Source organism: Cicer arietinum, chromosome 5 (assembly GCF_000331145.2).
Source record: "Cicer arietinum cultivar CDC Frontier isolate Library 1 chromosome 5, Cicar.CDCFrontier_v2.0, whole genome shotgun sequence".
NCBI lineage: Eukaryota > Viridiplantae > Streptophyta > Magnoliopsida > Fabales > Fabaceae > Cicer > Cicer arietinum.
Window position 1 is genome coordinate 64904922 of NC_021164.2, and position 19857 is coordinate 64924778.

The 19857-nt window shown below is 28.4% G+C and overlaps 1 protein-coding gene and 1 long non-coding RNA gene across 2 annotated transcripts; one reads left to right on the forward strand and one right to left on the reverse strand.

Annotated features, from left to right (window-relative positions):
• Window positions 1–237: 237 nt before the first annotated feature.
• Window positions 238–1539, forward strand: LOC113786632 (uncharacterized). Its single transcript, XR_003472912.2, has 2 exons — window positions 238–386; window positions 549–1539. It is a non-coding gene; the product is annotated as an uncharacterized lncRNA (long non-coding RNA).
• Window positions 1540–2714: 1175 nt separating this feature from the next.
• On the reverse strand, window positions 2715–4968 carry LOC101489756 (UDP-glucuronate 4-epimerase 6). Its single transcript, XM_004502180.4, has one exon. It carries the CDS (start codon window positions 4606–4608, stop codon window positions 3253–3255), a length of 1356 nt encoding a protein of 451 aa, XP_004502237.1. The 5' UTR covers window positions 4609–4968; the 3' UTR covers window positions 2715–3252.
• Window positions 4969–19857: the final 14889 nt, after the last annotated feature.

A 19857-nucleotide genomic window follows, 5' to 3' on the forward strand; every position in this document is an offset into this window, starting at 1 on the left:
TGACAAGTATTTAAATATTATTTTGAGATGCATAGCTATTTCAATAAAAGATTCCTATTTTCTTTTCTGAATTTAAATATTTCTATCATCCAATTAATTAATAATTTGTATGGTTTATGTTGGAAATAGAAGGAAATAAATAACTTTTTTACTTAAGACCAAAAGAAAATTATAAAAAATATATCACTAATAAATTTTATAAGCAATCGTAGGATATTTTTTTTAAAAAATAATATATGTATGCATCACAATCACAAGGAATACCAAATACCAAAACTTAATTTAAAAAATGGTGGTGAATGGTAGTTAGAGGATGTCCATATCCTTTTCGTGAGCGATCGATCCATTAAAAGAGATGATATATTTGCATGTTCAACGACAATCAGGTAAGAAATTTTCAAATAATGAGATTTTTTTTTAAAGTATTAGAATTTATGTGTATCTTTATAATCTAAAATGTATTTCTTATATAGTAATTCTTTTTAGAATTCTTTCGTTATGATCAACAAAAGGATGATATGATATTTTTGAATCACTCTTTGATGTAGGGAGTAATTCTTTTTAGAATTCTTTCGTTATGATCAACAAAAGGATGATATGATATTTTTAAATCACTCTTTGATGTAGGGCATGTGTCCTTGTAATAAGAGAATAGTAAATGTCACATGTGATTATGACTATTATATAATTACCATCATGTAACTTAGAATGATTTATAGAAAAATTATAGAAAATAACACCCTCTTTCGTCGTAAGCAAAGATAAAAAAAAAATGTTTGTTGGGAAAGAGATGATATCCGCCTTTAAAGAGGAAAATTAATATGAGAAGATATTTTTAACTTTAGTGTATAATTAAACATTCTTGTAAATATCATCTGTTTTGGTTTATTTTTAATAAAATATATATTTTATTTATATTCTTGTAAATTATAAAAGATTTTTATCCATTTTTTAATTAAAAATACTGAAATGATTAATTTTAAATGATGTATAACATATAGTAATTATGTAAATATTAGTTAATAAATAAATTTTAATTTTTAAATTATAAAATATTTAATTAAAAACTTAAAACTAATTAGTTAATTAATTTAAATAAATAATTAATTAATAAAAAACTCAAAGTTCTTCATCTGCAATCCACCAATTTTCCAAATTTGGATCCAAACCATACTCGAAATCAATGTTGATTTCTCCAAAATCTGTACCCCAATCTCCGAAATAGTAATTTTCTAGAGTCGTGGTCTTCTTCTAGGTTTAAGGTTCGTCCACACCAAATCAACTATTGTTAAATATCTCTTTTGAAACCATGTTTTTTTTGTTAATAGGATGTTGTTTTTATGGTAGAGATTGATGGATTTTGTGGTGGGGATGATGTTGGGGGAGTTTCTAATAAACTGGATTTTCATCAAATAGGGATATTCTCGTAGATTTACTTCTCTTTCTTTCTAACCATTTTTTTTCTTACAATTTTATTATTCGGTGTTTCATTAGGCTTCGTGATTCAGTTTGTTTATGTAGATCTGATATGTTTTTATAGTGAAAGTGTTTTACTCGTAGCAAAATTTTACTCAGAATACTCGGTAGTTGAACAAAATTTGTAGTAACTAAAAATAGCGGTTAAAGAATTGAAGCTTTCTTTTTTGATGACTAATGAAAGAGATATCAGAGAAGGTGAATTCAGAAACTCTATAAAGAAAACCATTGGAAGATTAACCATACAACGGTTAAAGAATTGTTAGGTGTTCCTTTTTTCTGGTTTGGTTTGGATCAAGATCTGAAAATTGGTGGGGGTGAAGATGAAGAAATTTGAGGTGGAAAATTGGAGATTGGAATTTTTTTATTAATTGATTTTAGGTTTTTAATTAAATGTTTTTTAATTTTAAATGTTATGTATTGTCCAGTCAGCTATTTTTGCAAAGTCACTGTATGATGTCATTTAAAATTAACCGTTTTAATATTTTTATTAAAAAATATCTAAGTGACTTTTTTAAATTTACTTAGAATTTGCAGAAAGATAAATTAAAAATTATTTTTTAAAGAAGTTAAAACTAACATGCTTATATTTACATAATCTAAAAATATATTTATAAAATGGAGAGGTTGCATTCATACTCACAACGTGTTGTGTAAAGAACAAGACTAGATAGGATAAAAACTGCACGTAGTTGTATAGTTAGCGTTTTTTAATCACTAATAAGTTTACTTAAACAAAATTCAAAAGAAAATTAAATTTTAAAGTAATAAATATATTTTCAATTTAAATCATCTCATCTTAATAGGTCCGTTAAAAAACTCTAACCGATTGTATGTGGTGTAGAGTAGTGTTGGTGAAACTTATCAATATAAGCAATCACATCGATAATGGATGATTAATGTTGATAGCAATCAATCAAGCATGCATTTTCACACTATGCATGTCATCATTTTAGTAACCACCACTTTCTGTCGTTTACTTGTTGATAGCAAAGTAACTAATATTTGCCCCAACTAGTTTCCAATGTCGTTTTTGCATAAACCAACCGTTCATATCAGAGTGTACAGATATAGATAGCCATGCCATTTAATATAACCCAATTAATTTTGTTGAGTTTCACATGACTCCGTTTGTAGTATTTTGTTTTTTTGATAGAGAGAGTGATGACTAAGAAAGCATCTCCAAAACCAAAAAGCCAAAGCAATGAGTAATCATCTTAGCTAGAAAAGTAGCAAAGGAAAAAATTAAAATTGTACTGTATATAATAAACGAATAACGCCATAGAAAAACAGGCTAGCCTGTTTTTATGTCACAATAATATTTGATCAATAATAACAACATTATTTCTTTCAATTTCTTTTTCTTGAAAATATATTATGAATAAAAGAGAGATCTACAACCTTTGTTAATAGACCCCACTCACCATTATTACACCTCCCTTCTTTCCTTCCCCCAACTCACAGATCTACACTTCCTCCTTCAATTTCCTTACTTTTGCTTTCTGTTTCTTTCACATTTATGTCCTTGTTTCTTCTATACCAAATTTATATATATAAATCTATATTTGCCACATCAACAACTTAATTCACCGTCAGTCTCATCCACACGGACCGACACAATAATAATTAACAACATTTTAACAAAAAGAAAAAATAATTATAATAATAACAATAATAATTTAACAAAGCAAAACAAGAAAAATGAAAAAGTTTGTTTTTCTTTTGAAAATGAGAGGCATGTGATGCAAGGAGAATAATAACCAGCCAAGCCAGCAATCAAGCGGAATCCTCGGGTAATTCATTATCATTGTGATTTTCCTTTTTTAGCCTCGACTGAATCCCGTAATAACGAACATACCACTTAACGAATTTTCTGAGACCCGTTGCAAGATCCGTTGTAGGTTTGTACCCGAAATCTTTGTAAGCCAATGTTACATTCGCATGCGTGTATGGAACGTCACCGTTTCGCGGCATCTTAATGATGTGTTTCTTCGCCTTCGTGCTCAACAAGTTTTCCAAAATCGATACGAGTTTCCCCACCGGCACCGGCGACGTGTTTCCGAGATTATAAATTCTCAACTGCGCCGGTCCACGCTTCTTTCCCCCGCTTCCTGTACTCTTCTCCGCCGTATCCAACGCTCCTACACATCCTTTCACGATATCATCGATGTACGTGAAATCACGCGCCACTTCCTTCCCGTCCTGCGTCTGGTAAACATCGACCGTTTTCCCGTGAAGGATATCCTTCGTGAAGAAGAAGTACGCCATGTCCGGTCTTCCCCATGGACCGTACACCGTGAAGAATCGGAGTCCGGTGAGAGATAAACCGTAGATATGATTATATGTATGCGCGATTTCCTCGCCGGCTTTTTTAGTAGCGGCGTAGAGACTCGCAGGTTGATCAGTCCGGTGAAGTTCTGAAAACGGATTCTCAGTGTTGAGACCGTAAACAGAGCTTGATGAAGCCCAAACGATGGACGGTTGAGGATTAGCGGTTTTGGAAACTTCAAGAAGATTCACGAAACCAGCAATGTTTGATTTGATATAAGATTGTGGATTCTGCATGGCGTAACGAACACCGGCTTGTGCAGCGAGGTGAAGGATGTGAGTAAACGGCACTAAGTCGAAGAGTTTAGTTAACAACGGCGTGTCGTTTAAGTCACCTTCGGCTATGAATATTTGATGTTGTGTTAATAAAGCTTGTCTCGCGCGTTTCAACGACGGGTCGTAATAGGTGTTAAAATTATCAAGACCTACAACGCCATCGCCTCGTTTTTTAAGAGCGAGTGAACAGTGACTACCGACGAAACCGGCTGCACCGGTTACCAGTACGGAGAAACCGTTAGGACGACGCGGTGTTGCGGAGTGACGGACTTGTCGTTCCCAAGCGCCGCCACCGCCGAATGCGGATGCGAGGAAATTGGAATGAGTGTGGAGATGGTGGTTGGCGGTTTCAGAGAGAGGAGGGTAATTGAAGGTGAAGAGGAAAACAAGGATGAGTGCTATTAAGAGTGTGGCACGGAAAAGAAGCTTTGAAGATGCGTTTAGAAGCTTTGTGCTGTTAACTTTTCTGATGTAGCTATTGTAACGTTCTAGCTTTATGGTTTTGCTTGTGTCTGGTGGAGAAGCCATTATTCTGATGCAGGCAAAAGCTGCAAATTGATTAATTTGATGTTGGGATTAAGAAATTGGTATTGTGTATTGATGTCAGTGTTTTGTTGGGTTGGAGAGGAATCACAAATTGAAGTTGTTTGCCACAATAAGAACCAAAAAGGGGCTACCTCTAAATGTGTCTCTTATGTGTGTGTGAGTTTTCTGTGTGTTTGAGAGCTGAGTTGAGGTTGAGCCCTGAATTTGAAGAGTGTGAGAAGATTATTAATATAAAGAGAAGGGGGGAGAGAGAGTGAGAGGAAAAGAAAAAGGAGGAAAGAGAGACAGAGATGGGTTGGTGTTGGTTGGAGACCACTTTCTTTTCTTATTAACTATTCTCACCATCACACACACTCATGGAAAGCGCTAGTAGATATATGCACTATGTTAAATATTAATTATTGTAATTATCTCATGGATTTACAAACCATAAATCACAATTTTACACACAAATCCTACCTACAAAATATGGATAACAAAATTGGACTTTGTCTAATGTGTCCAACTAAAATAGTTTTGAATTTGTGTTGGAGTAGTCAAATCTACTTTGGATTCATCTTGTGATTCGAACTACCGCATCAATCCACTTTAGAAGTTTTGAGATTTTATAAGTTAATGACGTGACTTAACCTAATGGTTAAGAAAGACAATTTCGTTGAATTTGCAACATTGAAGGTTATTCAATACTTTTGTTTTTCTCTGTATTGGGACTACCAAATAAACGTCAGAGTGTTTACATATACCACCTCCACATCAGATACAAAGCATTGTTCGAAGCATTAAAAGTCGGCCCTCCTACTTGGTCCAGCTCGAATCATTGGTGTCGCTTGTGCAAACGAACCGATGTGGATCTCTATCAAACAACTGATAGATCAAAAGTCCAACATCGTTTAGTAATCAAGGTTAAAAATAGTTTATCAACTACTCTCACACTCTTAAAACTAGTGAGACGCTTTTTTACAAAGAACAAAATTGTGAGAGTTCACGACAAACCCAACGTGGACAATATATCGAAGACGTGGTGTTGTAGACTTGAAGTCAGGACAATATTATGTATAAATATATTTTTAACTATTAGATCAATAATTTTTATTCAATCTCATTTGATCAAATAATGAGACTTATTAATTAAATGGTGGAAACAAATCTGTCCATGATGAAAGACGTACCTAACATGTTCATATAATTAATCACATAATAGTAATTAATTAAAAAAATTAAAAAACTTAAATATATGATTAATTATGTTAATAGATATTTATTAATAGATATAACAAATATTGAAAGTCATTAAACTACAATCAAATACGACCAAACACACATTTGAACACAATTAAATTCAATTTCTAATTTGTGTGGTTAATTATTTTTAGTGAATTTTATTATATTTCTTAACTATATACCTAATATAATTAACCACATAATTCAAAACAACATTTCATCAAAGTAGAGGAAGCAAACACAATTTATGATCTCATATGTTCTACAAACACCTCAATTACTTAAATATAGTAAACCATAGCAAGCCCTCAGATTTTCATCAGGAACAAAACCCCTTCTTGTATTGTTGTATTAAGTACTACTGTGTGGGCATTGCCAATGCCAGCTATTGAATTGAGAAATACTTGCACCATGTGGTTTTCACGTGCCAATATGTCAACCCTTGATCTAAACTTAAATTCACATATCCAATAAGATACCATTGGCATTCATTAACTCGTAGCCTTGTGGGCAGCATAACAAACACCCAACAATTAAGTAACTTACTTCAATTCCTTTTGCTCTTTCTTTTTCTTTTGACTATTTTTTTTTTAATTAATATCTTAGCATTATATCAATACTGTTAAACTGTTTGTTACCAGAAAAAAAAAATTGTTTGTTACCAGAACATTATAAAATGGAAGGTTTGGCCAATAACCAAACCCAAATAATATAAAAGAGATGCCGTGGATCTAAATTCAATATACAAACCCATTTGAAGTATATGGAAGAGGATGAAATAAAATTTACTTAAAGTCAATGAGTTCAAATTCTGAATGTGCCACGAATCTTCAATCTCATTATCGACCAAAGATAATTGTTTAGATTTTTACAAATTATGCGAGTGTGCCAAATGCCCACCGACAATGTTAAAAGAATTCGATCCCTTTCACATTTATCATTTATCTAATGTATGCATTATTATATAATTGTTAATTAGCATATTTTATGTTGTTATAACATTTGGCAGTCATCACGTTAAATCATGCATTATGCAATAATCAAAGATAATTAAATTTGATAGTAAAAGAAAATTGGGGGCTTAATTAAGAGCCTTGGTTAATTTATGCTCTAATAGTAATATTAATACTTTTCTTTTTTCTCTTTTGAAAAAGTACAATTATTTTTTCTTTTAATAAATAGTACTAGTACTATTCTTCAAACTCGGAAATTGATGTAATATATATGGATGGTATTGGCCTTATGTCGGCTGTCTAAATCATCGTTTTTGGACTGACTCAATACTTTGAAAGAAAAATAAAATTGTGCAACTTGTTTATTCAATGCTATACGAAAGTTTTTAAATATCTTGTACTTTTTAATTACAACACCTTATATACGATCTAGTGTAAGAACTTGTATCCCACCCACACATCTCTTTCATCATCCTACCCAAAATTTACTACTTCCAATAGCATGAGAATTGCATTGGATTCTGATTCTATGCATGAGGTCGTTATAAACCATCTTTAATAAATTATTTATTACATATATTAGCCCCACTTGTATTAAATAGATTCATAGATTCAACGTATACTAGTATTTCATCATAAATAAAAATTTATTTGTGGTATTCCTTTATTTAATGTAACTTTCTATATTTTAGTTCTAGAGTAGTAATCTTTTAGTATTGTCAAAATATAGTTGCTACACTAATTGTATCATACTATCAATTTTAATATATATATTTTTAATTTTTTTTTAAGTTTAACCATAATCCTCAAGATAGTTTGTAATTTATATGATGCTAGTACTAACTAAGTTACAAACTTTATTTATTTTTTTCAGCTTTTTTATCCTTACATGCATTACTTTATTATAGTACTTGACCCCATATTTTGGATGAAACAACACTTCAACTTTTAAGTTGGCATTTACCAAATGCATCTAATTGTGTACAAAAACATTTATTACAACTCTAAAAAGGATCATCCACAAAGACCATAATTGCATTCTTCCTTGCTCTAATTCCTAAAAGGATAATCCATAAGAGTTGGAGTATGGTCTAATATGATTGATTGGTTGTTTGTACAAAATTGTAGCAAAGCTATTATCAACAAGCTTATCTCAAATAAAATGTCAATTTGCCTTTTTACCAAAAAGGAAATTTTAGATGGGGTAGTGGTAATCAATGAGATAATTGATCTAACCAAGAGAAGGAAAGACAAATCCATGCTTTTTGAAGGTTGACTTTGAGAAGACATATTATAACAATTAATTAGGAGTATTTGGAGTATATGTTAGACATATTGGGATTTTTGTGTAAATAGATCAAATGGGTGAGAATGTGTGTAATTAATAGTTTGATGTTTGTGTTGGTGAATGAGAGTCTCATAATGGATTTTTAAGTGAATAAATGATTACAATAGAGATCCATTATCACATTTCGTATTTCTTATAGTTGTAGAAGGATTAACAAGATTGGTAAACAATGCGACTGAAATTAGCATCTTATATGGTTATAAGGTGAATAAAGATGTCCACTTTAAGATATTGCAATTTGCAAACAATACTATCTTCGTTGGAAATGGAAGTTGGGATAATTTATGGAGCTTAAAAATGATATTGAGAAGTTTTTTATTAGTATTCGGCTTGAAAGTAAACTTCTTTAAGAGCAAGATATATGAGATCAATATGGAGGACATGTTCTTTGAGGCAACTTCTTCATTTCTTTCTTGTAATATATATTCTATTATGGATGTAATGCAGTCAAAACTATTAGGTTGGAATCGTCGTCATTTATCTATTGGAGGAGGAGTTACGTTTATCAATTTTATATTTTCAAGTTTACCACTTTATTTTTTTCTCTTTCTATATAGCGCTGGTCAAAATTCAGAGGAATTTTTTGTAAGTAGAGGTTTGAATGATAAAAAAATTTGTTGGATAAAATGAGATGCAATATGTCAATTGAGAGATAAATAAGAATTGAGAATAAAAAAAATAGAGTTGTTTGATTATGCTCTCTTGAGTAAATAGAAATTAAGATATCTAAATGATATGAAATCAATTTGGATTGATCTTCTTGCATATAGATATGAGTCGTTACCATGGAAATATTTGCATAAGGATGAAGTGGGATGGGAAAAAATGATTCACTATGGTGACGAAATGTAATGTTGTTGATCGGGTGAAAAAAAGAGGAGAAAGTAGGATTGTTCTTATTGAAGAGTCTTTGGGCACAAAGGATTAAATGCTCTAGGATCACCAGAGGTTTTAACATCACATCTTCACCCAAAACCTTAAGGTAATGGGTATATAGACGACATTTCTTTTATATTCAACATTTCTTTCATTAGCAATCGATGCAGAACTGAATACTCACACTTGAATCTTCACCCAAAACCTTAAGGTAATGGGTATATAGACGACATTTCTTTTATATTCAACATTTCTTTCATTAGCAATCGATGCAGAACTGAATACTCACACTTGAATCTAATAATCTCCTTATCAAGTATGAGTCTCTCACATATTATATTTGCATTTCTGTTGTTAACAGCGAGACTGCCATGTGACTACCTTCTTAGGACGACTTTTGATATAAGTATCAAATACTAAGATCTACTATCGCTCCTCCATCACGCCAAATTAGGGTTTTAATACCATTTGTTGGAAAAGTTTTCAGGTACAGTAGCAACAACATAATAAATATTTTAGAACTACAAGAGACTTTGATAATACATCTCCACTCAAAATCTTAAATCATTAGATATATGAATTACCTTCTTATATATCTAATATTTAGTTCATTCATTATCGATGTAGGACTTAATCATTCACACTTAAACTCGAAAATTCTTATCAAATGTTAGTAAGTAGTGTTTTTGGGGTGTGAAAGTGAAATTAATTTTTAGAAGAAAAGGTGGTTAGGGGGAGTACCATTGATGAAAGACTTTCCATAATTATATAGTAAAGATAAAGTGTAGTTGGTGACTCTATGACTTTGATGGAAGTGGGTCAGTGGAGTGTGTGGTTCAATAACTAGTGAGGAGGAAAATTTAACGTTAGAGTTGGAAGAATTGTTATTGGAAATTGAGCCGAATTGTGAACCTAGAGGCGATACATATATTTCAGTTAATTCTTGTTATAATTTCCTAAAAGCTTTTAGGATGCAAATTTCATTAAATTTTGATACTATAGATGCTCAACAACATGTGTGGCTGAATGAGCTGCCAATAAGAGAATAGCTCCATTGAAAAGACATTATAACACATATTATATATGCTTATGTGAAGGTGAAAGTATCGACCATTTATTTTTCTTATGTCAGGTGGTGCAGAAGGTATGGTCAAGTATTTTTAGTTGGTTTGGTGTTGAGTTTGATATGCAGGGGTGGGAGGACTCATTTCTTGGTGTTTGCTTAAATCAAGAAATAGAAAGAAATTGAGACACTTAATTTATTTAGCTACTTTCTTTTTGGGGTATTTGGTGTATAATAGCAGTGTTAAAAAAAACTAAAAACTAAATTAAACGGTGGAATTGAACTGAATTATTTTTGAACGGTTGATTTATAAAAATTGAAAATTAAATTGTTTTTTCAAAAACTGTTTATTAACCGAACTGATTTTTTAAAAACTAGAATCGAATCGATTTTTAGTTCGAAAGCATTGATCCGAACTGGTTTTCAGTTGAAAAAAATTAGAATCGAACCTGTTTTTCAAAAATAGTTATAGTAATTATGTAAAATTTGACTTATATGAACAAAAAAGAGACAATATGAACAAAAACAGTTTGGTTCAATTTGATATAAAAGCTGTTCGATTTGGTATTATCGATATTATAATTATTTAGTTCAATTTGAACGAATAAAACTAAGTTAAAACCAATTTGGTTCAGAGTAATAAACTAGTTCACCAATTTAGAGTGTAGAGTGTTTTCGAACTAAAAGTCAGTTCGGTTCAATTTTTTTGAACTAAAAATCAATTCGGTTCAGTTTTCAAACACTGCACTGTAGAGTGTTTTTGGTGTGCTTTTCCAACTGGGGAGAACCCTCTATTTATAGATTTGAGAGATCCATGGATCACCAAAACGTGCGCTACCGGGCCAGGCCGGCCGGACGGCGGCGGCGCGCGTGTTTGGTGGTCAATTTGCTTGCGTTCTCCCTCCTTCACAAAATTGGGGTGCCCCTTGGGGCCCATCCCAAGTTCATTACCTTCACCTTATATATCCTACTAGTGTGTGGTATCCCTCCAATGTGGGACTTCTCAATTTTTTCAATTCACAACACCACTAACTCTCATAAATGCCTTCATTATTTCCAATGAATTCTTCATTAAAGGCATCGTCATTTCCAACATAATGTATAAGGTATACCTTTTGAGGTGAGGTAGCTGATATTGGGTAATCGGTAATGGTAAATAACATAATATATGTATGGTTTATTGGGAGAAGATGGCAAAAGTCTAATTTTGTATTGTTTTTTAATTGGTGGAATGATCCTTTAGGATGTTTTCAAATTGCATTCGAGGATTAATAGGTAAGAGTAGTAGTAATTCTCATTCTCCCTGTAATACATTTTGTTTATAAAAAACAAAAATATTTGTTGAGATTAGATATTTTTGTATTAGAGACAATAGAGTTAATTATAGATAGTTAGTTTACTAAATTTCTACTAATTCTATAGTTAGAGGTAGTTACTAGTAGTTAATTTGTTAAATCTCAACTAACTCTATAATATGTATATATATAGCATTTTATGTATTATTTTTATATTTTACGACCATTCAATATGAAATATTTTTAGGAACTTTTATTTATTTTTAGGAATTTTTAATTGTATCAAAATCTCAATCTTATTTTTAATATGAGATGTACCTTCAATCCTATGATCAAGTAATTTATAACATGGTATTAGAGCGATATCGTTGCTCCGCACATCACAATAACTTTGAAGATGGAGAATTTATTTCTGAAAGCGATAAAGAAAATTTCAACAAAGAAGATAAAATAAATTGTTTTTTATAATCTCTACAGGAAGAATTACCGATCACCAATTCAAAAAAACGCTCACGCAGAGTGTGTCAACAACTCTACATGCAAATCTTGTGATGCTGATTGTGCATCATTTTTTGCTCCTTTATCCTATCAGTCAAGAACTAGCTCCATGAATTTTCATTTCTTCGCATTAGATCTTATTCGTCCATGATTTGAGTTTGAGAAGTTGATTTTGGCAACTACTGTAATGGAATCAAATGCGATATTTTGGTTATTAGACCAATGTAATATTTGTAACATTTCCACCATACTCAAATTTGGTGTTCGATCTTATTGAAAAAAATATATTTTTGTTGTCTCTATTTCTCTCCAGAATAGTTCGATTTTCTTCTTTTTTGCAGCGTGTTCATTTGCAATCATTGAATCGACACTAAATTTTCATGTTTTCTTTTTATTGTCCTTTGTATTTGATTTGGAAAGAAATTGTTAGCCCTAATTAGATATTTTGTTAGTCCATTTACTAATTTATTCTTTTCATTTTTGTTGTCAAAGGTAAAAGAAATATAATTCAAACTCAAGTTAAGGAGAACCGTTAAGATTAAATATTTTTGTATTAAAGATATATATATATATATATATATATAAGTTAGCAAGAGGAAGTTTGAGATAGTTAGTTTATTAAGTATTAACTCCATAGTTAGAAGTGGTTAATTTGTTAGATCTTTACCAATTTTACATATAGAGCAATTTATGTATTCTTTTAATCTTTTATAAGGTAAATTCTAATTTGCTTTTAGAAAATTTTGATAAGATACACCCAACTAATTATAATCAACTACATATATTCGACCAACTTTTTTTTTATAATGTTATGTTTGAAATAGTTAATGCAATACACATAACTGATTTAATTAGTTGTGAATAATTTATTCATAATTTTCAAGGATAACTTAAGTTTAATCTATAATAACTACTTAATATAAAATATTCTAAAGATTTTTTATTATATCATAATTTCAAACTTTTTTTGGATACGAGATAAATCTCGCATGATCTAATATTTAACAACATTATTCACATAAATAAGATAGATGATAGCAGCTAACACATAATTTTGGTTATATTCGAGGCATGATATAAGCCAATGCTTATCCTTTACAGCATGCTAGGGAATAATTACATGACGTGTCCAGAAATGTGATGAATACGTACCGGACATTTTTGTTGACTCATATAGTCATTCCCATAAATTAATTTTAATAGTTTGTGTCAGTGATTAAAAAATAAATATGGAATTTATAAATTTTGTTTGATTCACGCTGGTGTTATTAAAATATATATATATATATATATATAAATATTTTTATACTTTTTATAAAACTATATAAAACTATATATATAAAACTATTTTTAATATTATACTTTTTAAAATTAAAAAAGCAAAACAAATAAATTGTGTTTTACTTTTATTTTTCAGTTTTCTTAATTCATCAAAAACTGTTTTAAAAATTAGAGTTGTCAAACAGATTTTTTATTTATTTTCTTTCTAAAAACAGTTTTCTAAAATTTATTTATAAAATAATTTTAAAAACTAAAAAATAAAACACAATCAAACAAACCCTAGTAAAAAAACATTTTTATCTCCACCTATTTCTCATAAATTATGTAGTGCCAAAAATGAGTAAAAAAAACAGACGCCAAAAATTTTCAAGAGGTTTAGAAAGCATTTTTATCTTATCTTATGGAGTAGATTCTAATAAAAGTCTTTTAGTAATAAAATGTGACAAAATTTGACAATTTATTTTGAAACAAGTATCTCCGCCCATTTTAATTATACATATATTTATTAACTTCAATATTTTCTATGTAATGATAAACTCTTTCAGGAAGAGATTAAGGAAGCTAAATTCTAAGTAAAGGAAGATAAAAACAATAGACCAAACTAACTAATAAAATTAAAAACAAGTTATTTTAAATGCTTCAATGAAACTATATATAATGCTAATACTATAGTGGGTAAAAAAAATAAAAAGCCTAAAGATTAAAAAATCTAACTAAAAAAAAATAAAGTAAAAGTTCAACTAATATAAATTATACATCGAACTTAAATAATTCAAATCATTTATTTAGATCTAATTGTATGATGTGTCACAAACCAAACATCCAATCTAAAAAGTTCATAAATAAAGCAAAATTACTTTGCAAGAAATTTGGTAACAGGAAATTAATTATGAAGAAAAAAACAAAATATCTCTTTGGAAGAGAAAGTAAGCAAAATCATATTCATTGTTAGTTAATGTGAATATAAAATTAATTATTTTCGTGATATACAAGTACTTCATATATATATATATATATATGGATGAAGAGTATACGTTAATTGCAAGTATTTATAAGTACACTTGAGGTAATGAATACAAATAGGAGTTGAGCTATTTACTTTGTTGATTATTACAGGCTTACTATACAAATTAAATGCAATTGGCAATGCTTTTGTGAAAAGCCATAATTGAAGAAGACGTTCATTGCTCGGTGGACCCCATTATTTGACTCTATTAACGATTTCATACGAGACAAGACTCTATCTCCTTATTGATTTTTTACTGCGTTTTTAAATTTTAAATTATTGATTATTAAATTGAATAGTTGAATATTATTATTTAAGTTTAAATTCAAAACATTATAATTGTACGTTAATTTCTAGTAATAATTAGATCATCTCTATAGACAAAGAAATCTAATTATGTGACTTATATATATATATAACAGAATAATTACATATAATTTGCATTTCTTATTGATCAATATGTGATCTTCAAATAAACGATGTTCCATACGTTATGTTTTATTCGACAATAAATTTTTGATTAACCAATGGATTTTTTTTGGTAAACAATTCAATAATGAAATTGGTATATTTTGTAGTTTTGAATTGTAACATGCACCGCTAATTACAATCACAATATAAAAGTAAATTTGAGATTTTTACAACTGAATTACAAATGTAATTGTAGTCATATTAATTGTGTTCGGATGTATTTCAGTGTAATATTAAAGTTTACAAGATAACTGCATTTATACTAGTGATTGTAATTTCAAATCATGGTAATAACTTTACAAGTATTAAATTGTGTTTGAATGAAATAATTTTACAAAGGAAAGTCATGTTAGATAACTCAAAATTTTCAATATAAATCTTTTATTTTTTGAATCAATATAAACTATTTTGTTTTGAAAATAAATTTGTACAATTTTTAAAATGAAAATTTTTTATTAGACATTTTGTTAAAGTTAAATTATTTAAAATTATCTCTTTATACTGAATCTTAAATTCTATTAAAGTCCAGTTGTAAAATAGTTATTAATTAGTGTCATATTGACTAATAAAATTTTATCTTCTCCTCAATTTTTAAAAGAATTTTAAAAGAAGCAAGGAAAGGTAGAGACGTTTTTCTATCTTGTTTGGTTGTTTAAAATGAGAAAGGAAAGAAAAAAATTAAAATAAAATGACGTAAATAACATTTAAAAAGGTAAAATATCAATATAACTAATAAAATAATATATATTTTTGTAAGCTTTCCTCCAACTCTCACTATTTCTTTCCAATTTGAAAGGATTTGTGAATTCCACATAGTTTTTTCCTTTCCTTCCTATGATTTTCTGAAAACTAAGCTTTATTATTTGTGTAGTTTCTTCCTTTTGTCTGGAATCGCGGAACTTCTTTAAGACATAGTATAGCCACGACAACTCCAAAAAATTTAATAATTTTTTTTTATTTAATGAAATATTTTATTTTCACAATAATTTTTTTTTAAAATATTACTACACTTACTTTATTTATAAAAGACAATTATAATTTTGTCAACAACAAATAATATTTTTGATATATTGTATGAACCAGGGCGATGACCTAACTTTAATAATGTGAAAACCAGTTATTTGATATATATTGTATGTACCAGATTAGGACGAGGGCCGAACTTTACTAATGTGAAAACTAGTGTGATCTAAAGTTTTATATCTGTACTTTTTGTACCCAAATTCTAAAATTACTCTTCTAATATATTGTGAAGACAAGTATAGTAGGATGATCTTAAAATAAAAAATTATGATCAGAATTTACAAATGAATTTGATTGAATGTATCAGAGTAGTTAAATTTTATATTAAAAAAAATATTTATGTTAAAAATTTAAAAAATGAATAGTTATTAATTGTGACAAATTTGTGAAAATTAAATTATAAAAGTTTATAGGATAATTGTGGTTTAATACAGACTAATATGTGATGAATTTCGACTAGCATGACATGATATATGTTAATAAATATGCTAACTAATATAAATAACGTGGTGTATGTTGTTGTAATTTTGGAATATATCATCGGCGTATTTTATGAGTTGAATTGTGTTTGTTGGATTATCGTTGTCGATAGGTATATTTAAGTCTAATATGTGAAGATGACATACTATATGTATATCTTTTCTTGTTACACGAATTAACATAATCAAATGGCATACATCACATAGATTGTATCATATGGAATAAAATTTATTTTACTAATGTTTTTAATTATTAAAATTGTATATTTTTTTATTAGACTCAATTTTTAAGATTATAATATGGTCTCCAAAATCATTAAGATGGACCAAATACACAAATTTTTATAGACCAAATTATAATCAAGATGTCTATTATAGTAAATGGAGGAAATAATTTATAAAAAAATTACAAAAAAACTATTATAATTATAAAATAAAATAATTTTTTAACATAAATTCCAATTAAATTTTAATTATTAAAAATATAAACTAAAATTTAATCTACTACATCTCTCCAATATATTTTTATAAATTTATAAATTAAAATTTTTATATCCAATAATATTATACTATTTATTTATTATTAAAATTTTGAAATTTTGACCACCTAATATTTTCGTTTATAATCCGTCATTATTTCTCTGAATTTTAAAGTAAACTAAGTCATGAACCCATAAAACTGTAATGTGAGGAAATTAATCAAAATTATCTAAGTTTTATAAACTATATATAAATAAAACTGTTCAAAAGTGTTTGATTAAATATAGTAAACTTAGCCACCTTTAATTTAGATATGTTTTATATTCTATATTTTAGTGTTGTTGGTTCTATAGTAACTTTAGATGGTTGATAATGATTATAATTACTTTTTTCTCTTTTGCCGCTTTGAATGATTGAGGAGAATCTTCTTTGACAATTGGTTCTTTAATTTAAGCCAATAACATTGAAAAACACGTAACTAGCTAGCATGAAATTTGTGAATTGTGCATTTTTTTCATTTGCCACCGACTTGAGATATGACTTGTCTTTTTCCATGCAGTTAAAATGTTTCCTACATCACTCTTGATAGCAACTTTGCCTCTATCTTTCCACTGTCGGTAGCAAAAAGAACCTTCCTTCATTCAATTAGTGAAGTTTTATGTTAAAATTAATTATATATTGAGCTAACCTTATAGAATTTTCATTCTAAGATTCACTAACTTACAATTTAAATGATCTTCCATATCATCAACCAATTTTATATTTACAAGTTATTCATCATGCACAAGATATAATAAAAACAAATACCTTGTATTGCTTTTACAAGTAACTTGACTTCAAATTAAATTTTAATGTCTTATAGGATGTCTTTTTGTGAGTTTGTATAATATGCTCACTCCATGCTCGAATATACCATGAAATTTTATTAGTGACAGATAAGTTATAACATATTGAATTATACAAATTATAGCGAAATACTTGTTAATATTTATAGAAGTCAATTGTAAGAATAAAGATGAGTGATGAATTATCTTATTTGTTGTCTTGATATTTAATATTAGATTAATCAATCATCTAATCATTAATGAGATTTTATGAGACAATGATTAAATAGTTAAACAATTTACGTAATAATCCTTCATTAAAAAATAGAAAAGTTCATTTACAAATAAAAACTCAACACTCAACAATTAATTTATTATTTAACGTCAATTGACCATAGCAATTTTTTAAATGGATCTATTTTTCTTTGTTTTATAGAGAAAAAAAAAGTAATTTATTTGAGTTAATTAGTTGTTAATTTTTGTCTAATTGTAAAGCAGTTTAATTAATTTGTTAATTATTAACAAGAGTCATTCAATTGGAAAACGAGAGATATAACTTAACATGACAAGTAACAGTGATTGGAAGTCTGAATTGAGTGAGTTAGGTCCATTCACCAATGGGGATTGTGGGTGGTGGGGACAGTAAGGACTCATCCATCACATTCAATTATTCATACCTTTTAACTATCACATTGGATATTATAGATCACATACTATACAATAGCAATTAATCCTGCACTTTCCTATTGCAGCCTCCAGGTTATATAAGAGAAGAATAAAAGTATGCACTTACATAGAACAGAGAACACAAAATCTGCAAATATTACTGCTACATCTCTACATCACTATTTATAGACACATTTTTAAATTTTGGGTGTAGTTAGTTATTACATTGCAATCTTGGTACCAAATTGCTACTAATCCAGCTGCAATTACGGTTATGATGTAGTTAAAGAAATCTCGAAAATCTTGATATAATTTTTAGAGTTTAAGAAACATCGTCTGTTTAAATATTTAATATAAATTAAATATTATATAATTATTGATCGGTGGAAATTACAATCATACAGTGAAATTAGTTAAATAAATGATTTTTTACTAATCGATAATAATGTAAAATTTATTTGTTTTTCTCTTAATTTTATAATTGTGGTGTTTGGGGAATACATTTCAAAACTATGTAAGACAACTCTTTGAATGTAACACGCTGAATAAACTTTTTTTTTTTTTTTTGTTAGAATAAATAAACTTATTTCAATTCAATGAAGTTTTAAATTTAGAAATATATACAAGTAATTATTTACTTTTGAAGGAACGAATCAAGTTTAGTTAACTAACCCACTAGCACAGTTGCTCTAATTTTTAACATTCGTTATTCTAAAGTTATTTTTATTAATTATATATTGTTTTCTTTTGCAAAAATTGTAACCAATAATTTGTAAGGTGTAATAACTCAAAATTATTAAAGAAAACTTAATACATATTTAATTTGGCGATGAGTTTCGTAATGTTAATAAAACTATGTTATTTTAGTAAGGACTCATCCATCACATTCAATTATTCATACCTTTTAACTATCACATTGGATATTATAGATCACATACTATACAATAGCAATTAATCCTGCACTTTCCTATTGCAGCCTCCAGGTTATATAAGAGAAGAATAAAAGTATGCACTTACATAGAACAGAGAACACAAAATCTGCAAATATTACTGCTACATCTCTACATCACTATTTATAGACACATTTTTAAATTTTGGGTGTAGTTAGTTATTACATTGCAATCTTGGTACCAAATTGCTACTAATCCAGCTGCAATTACGGTTATGATGTAGTTAAAGAAATCTCGAAAATCTTGATATAATTTTTAGAGTTTAAGAAACATCGTCTGTTTAAATATTTAATATAAATTAAATATTATATAATTATTGATCGGTGGAAATTACAATCATACAGTGAAATTAGTTAAATAAATGATTTTTTACTAATCGATAATAATGTAAAATTTATTTGTTTTTCTCTTAATTTTATAATTGTGGTGTTTGGGGAATACATTTCAAAACTATGTAAGACAACTCTTTGAATGTAACACGCTGAATAAACTTTTTTTTTTTTTTTTGTTAGAATAAATAAACTTATTTCAATTCAATGAAGTTTTAAATTTAGAAATATATACAAGTAATTATTTACTTTTGAAGGAACGAATCAAGTTTAGTTAACTAACCCACTAGCACAGTTGCTCTAATTTTTAACATTCGTTATTCTAAAGTTATTTTTATTAATTATATATTGTTTTCTTTTGCAAAAATTGTAACCAATAATTTGTAAGGTGTAATAACTCAAAATTATTAAAGAAAACTTAATACATATTTAATTTGGCGATGAGTTTCGTAATGTTAATAAAACTAT

Bases quoted from the DNA above. Each gene is read 5' to 3' on its own strand.
- LOC101489756 (XM_004502180.4), bottom strand. From the start codon at position 4,608: ATGGCTTCTCCACCAGACACAAGCAAAACCATAAAGCTAGAACGTTAC.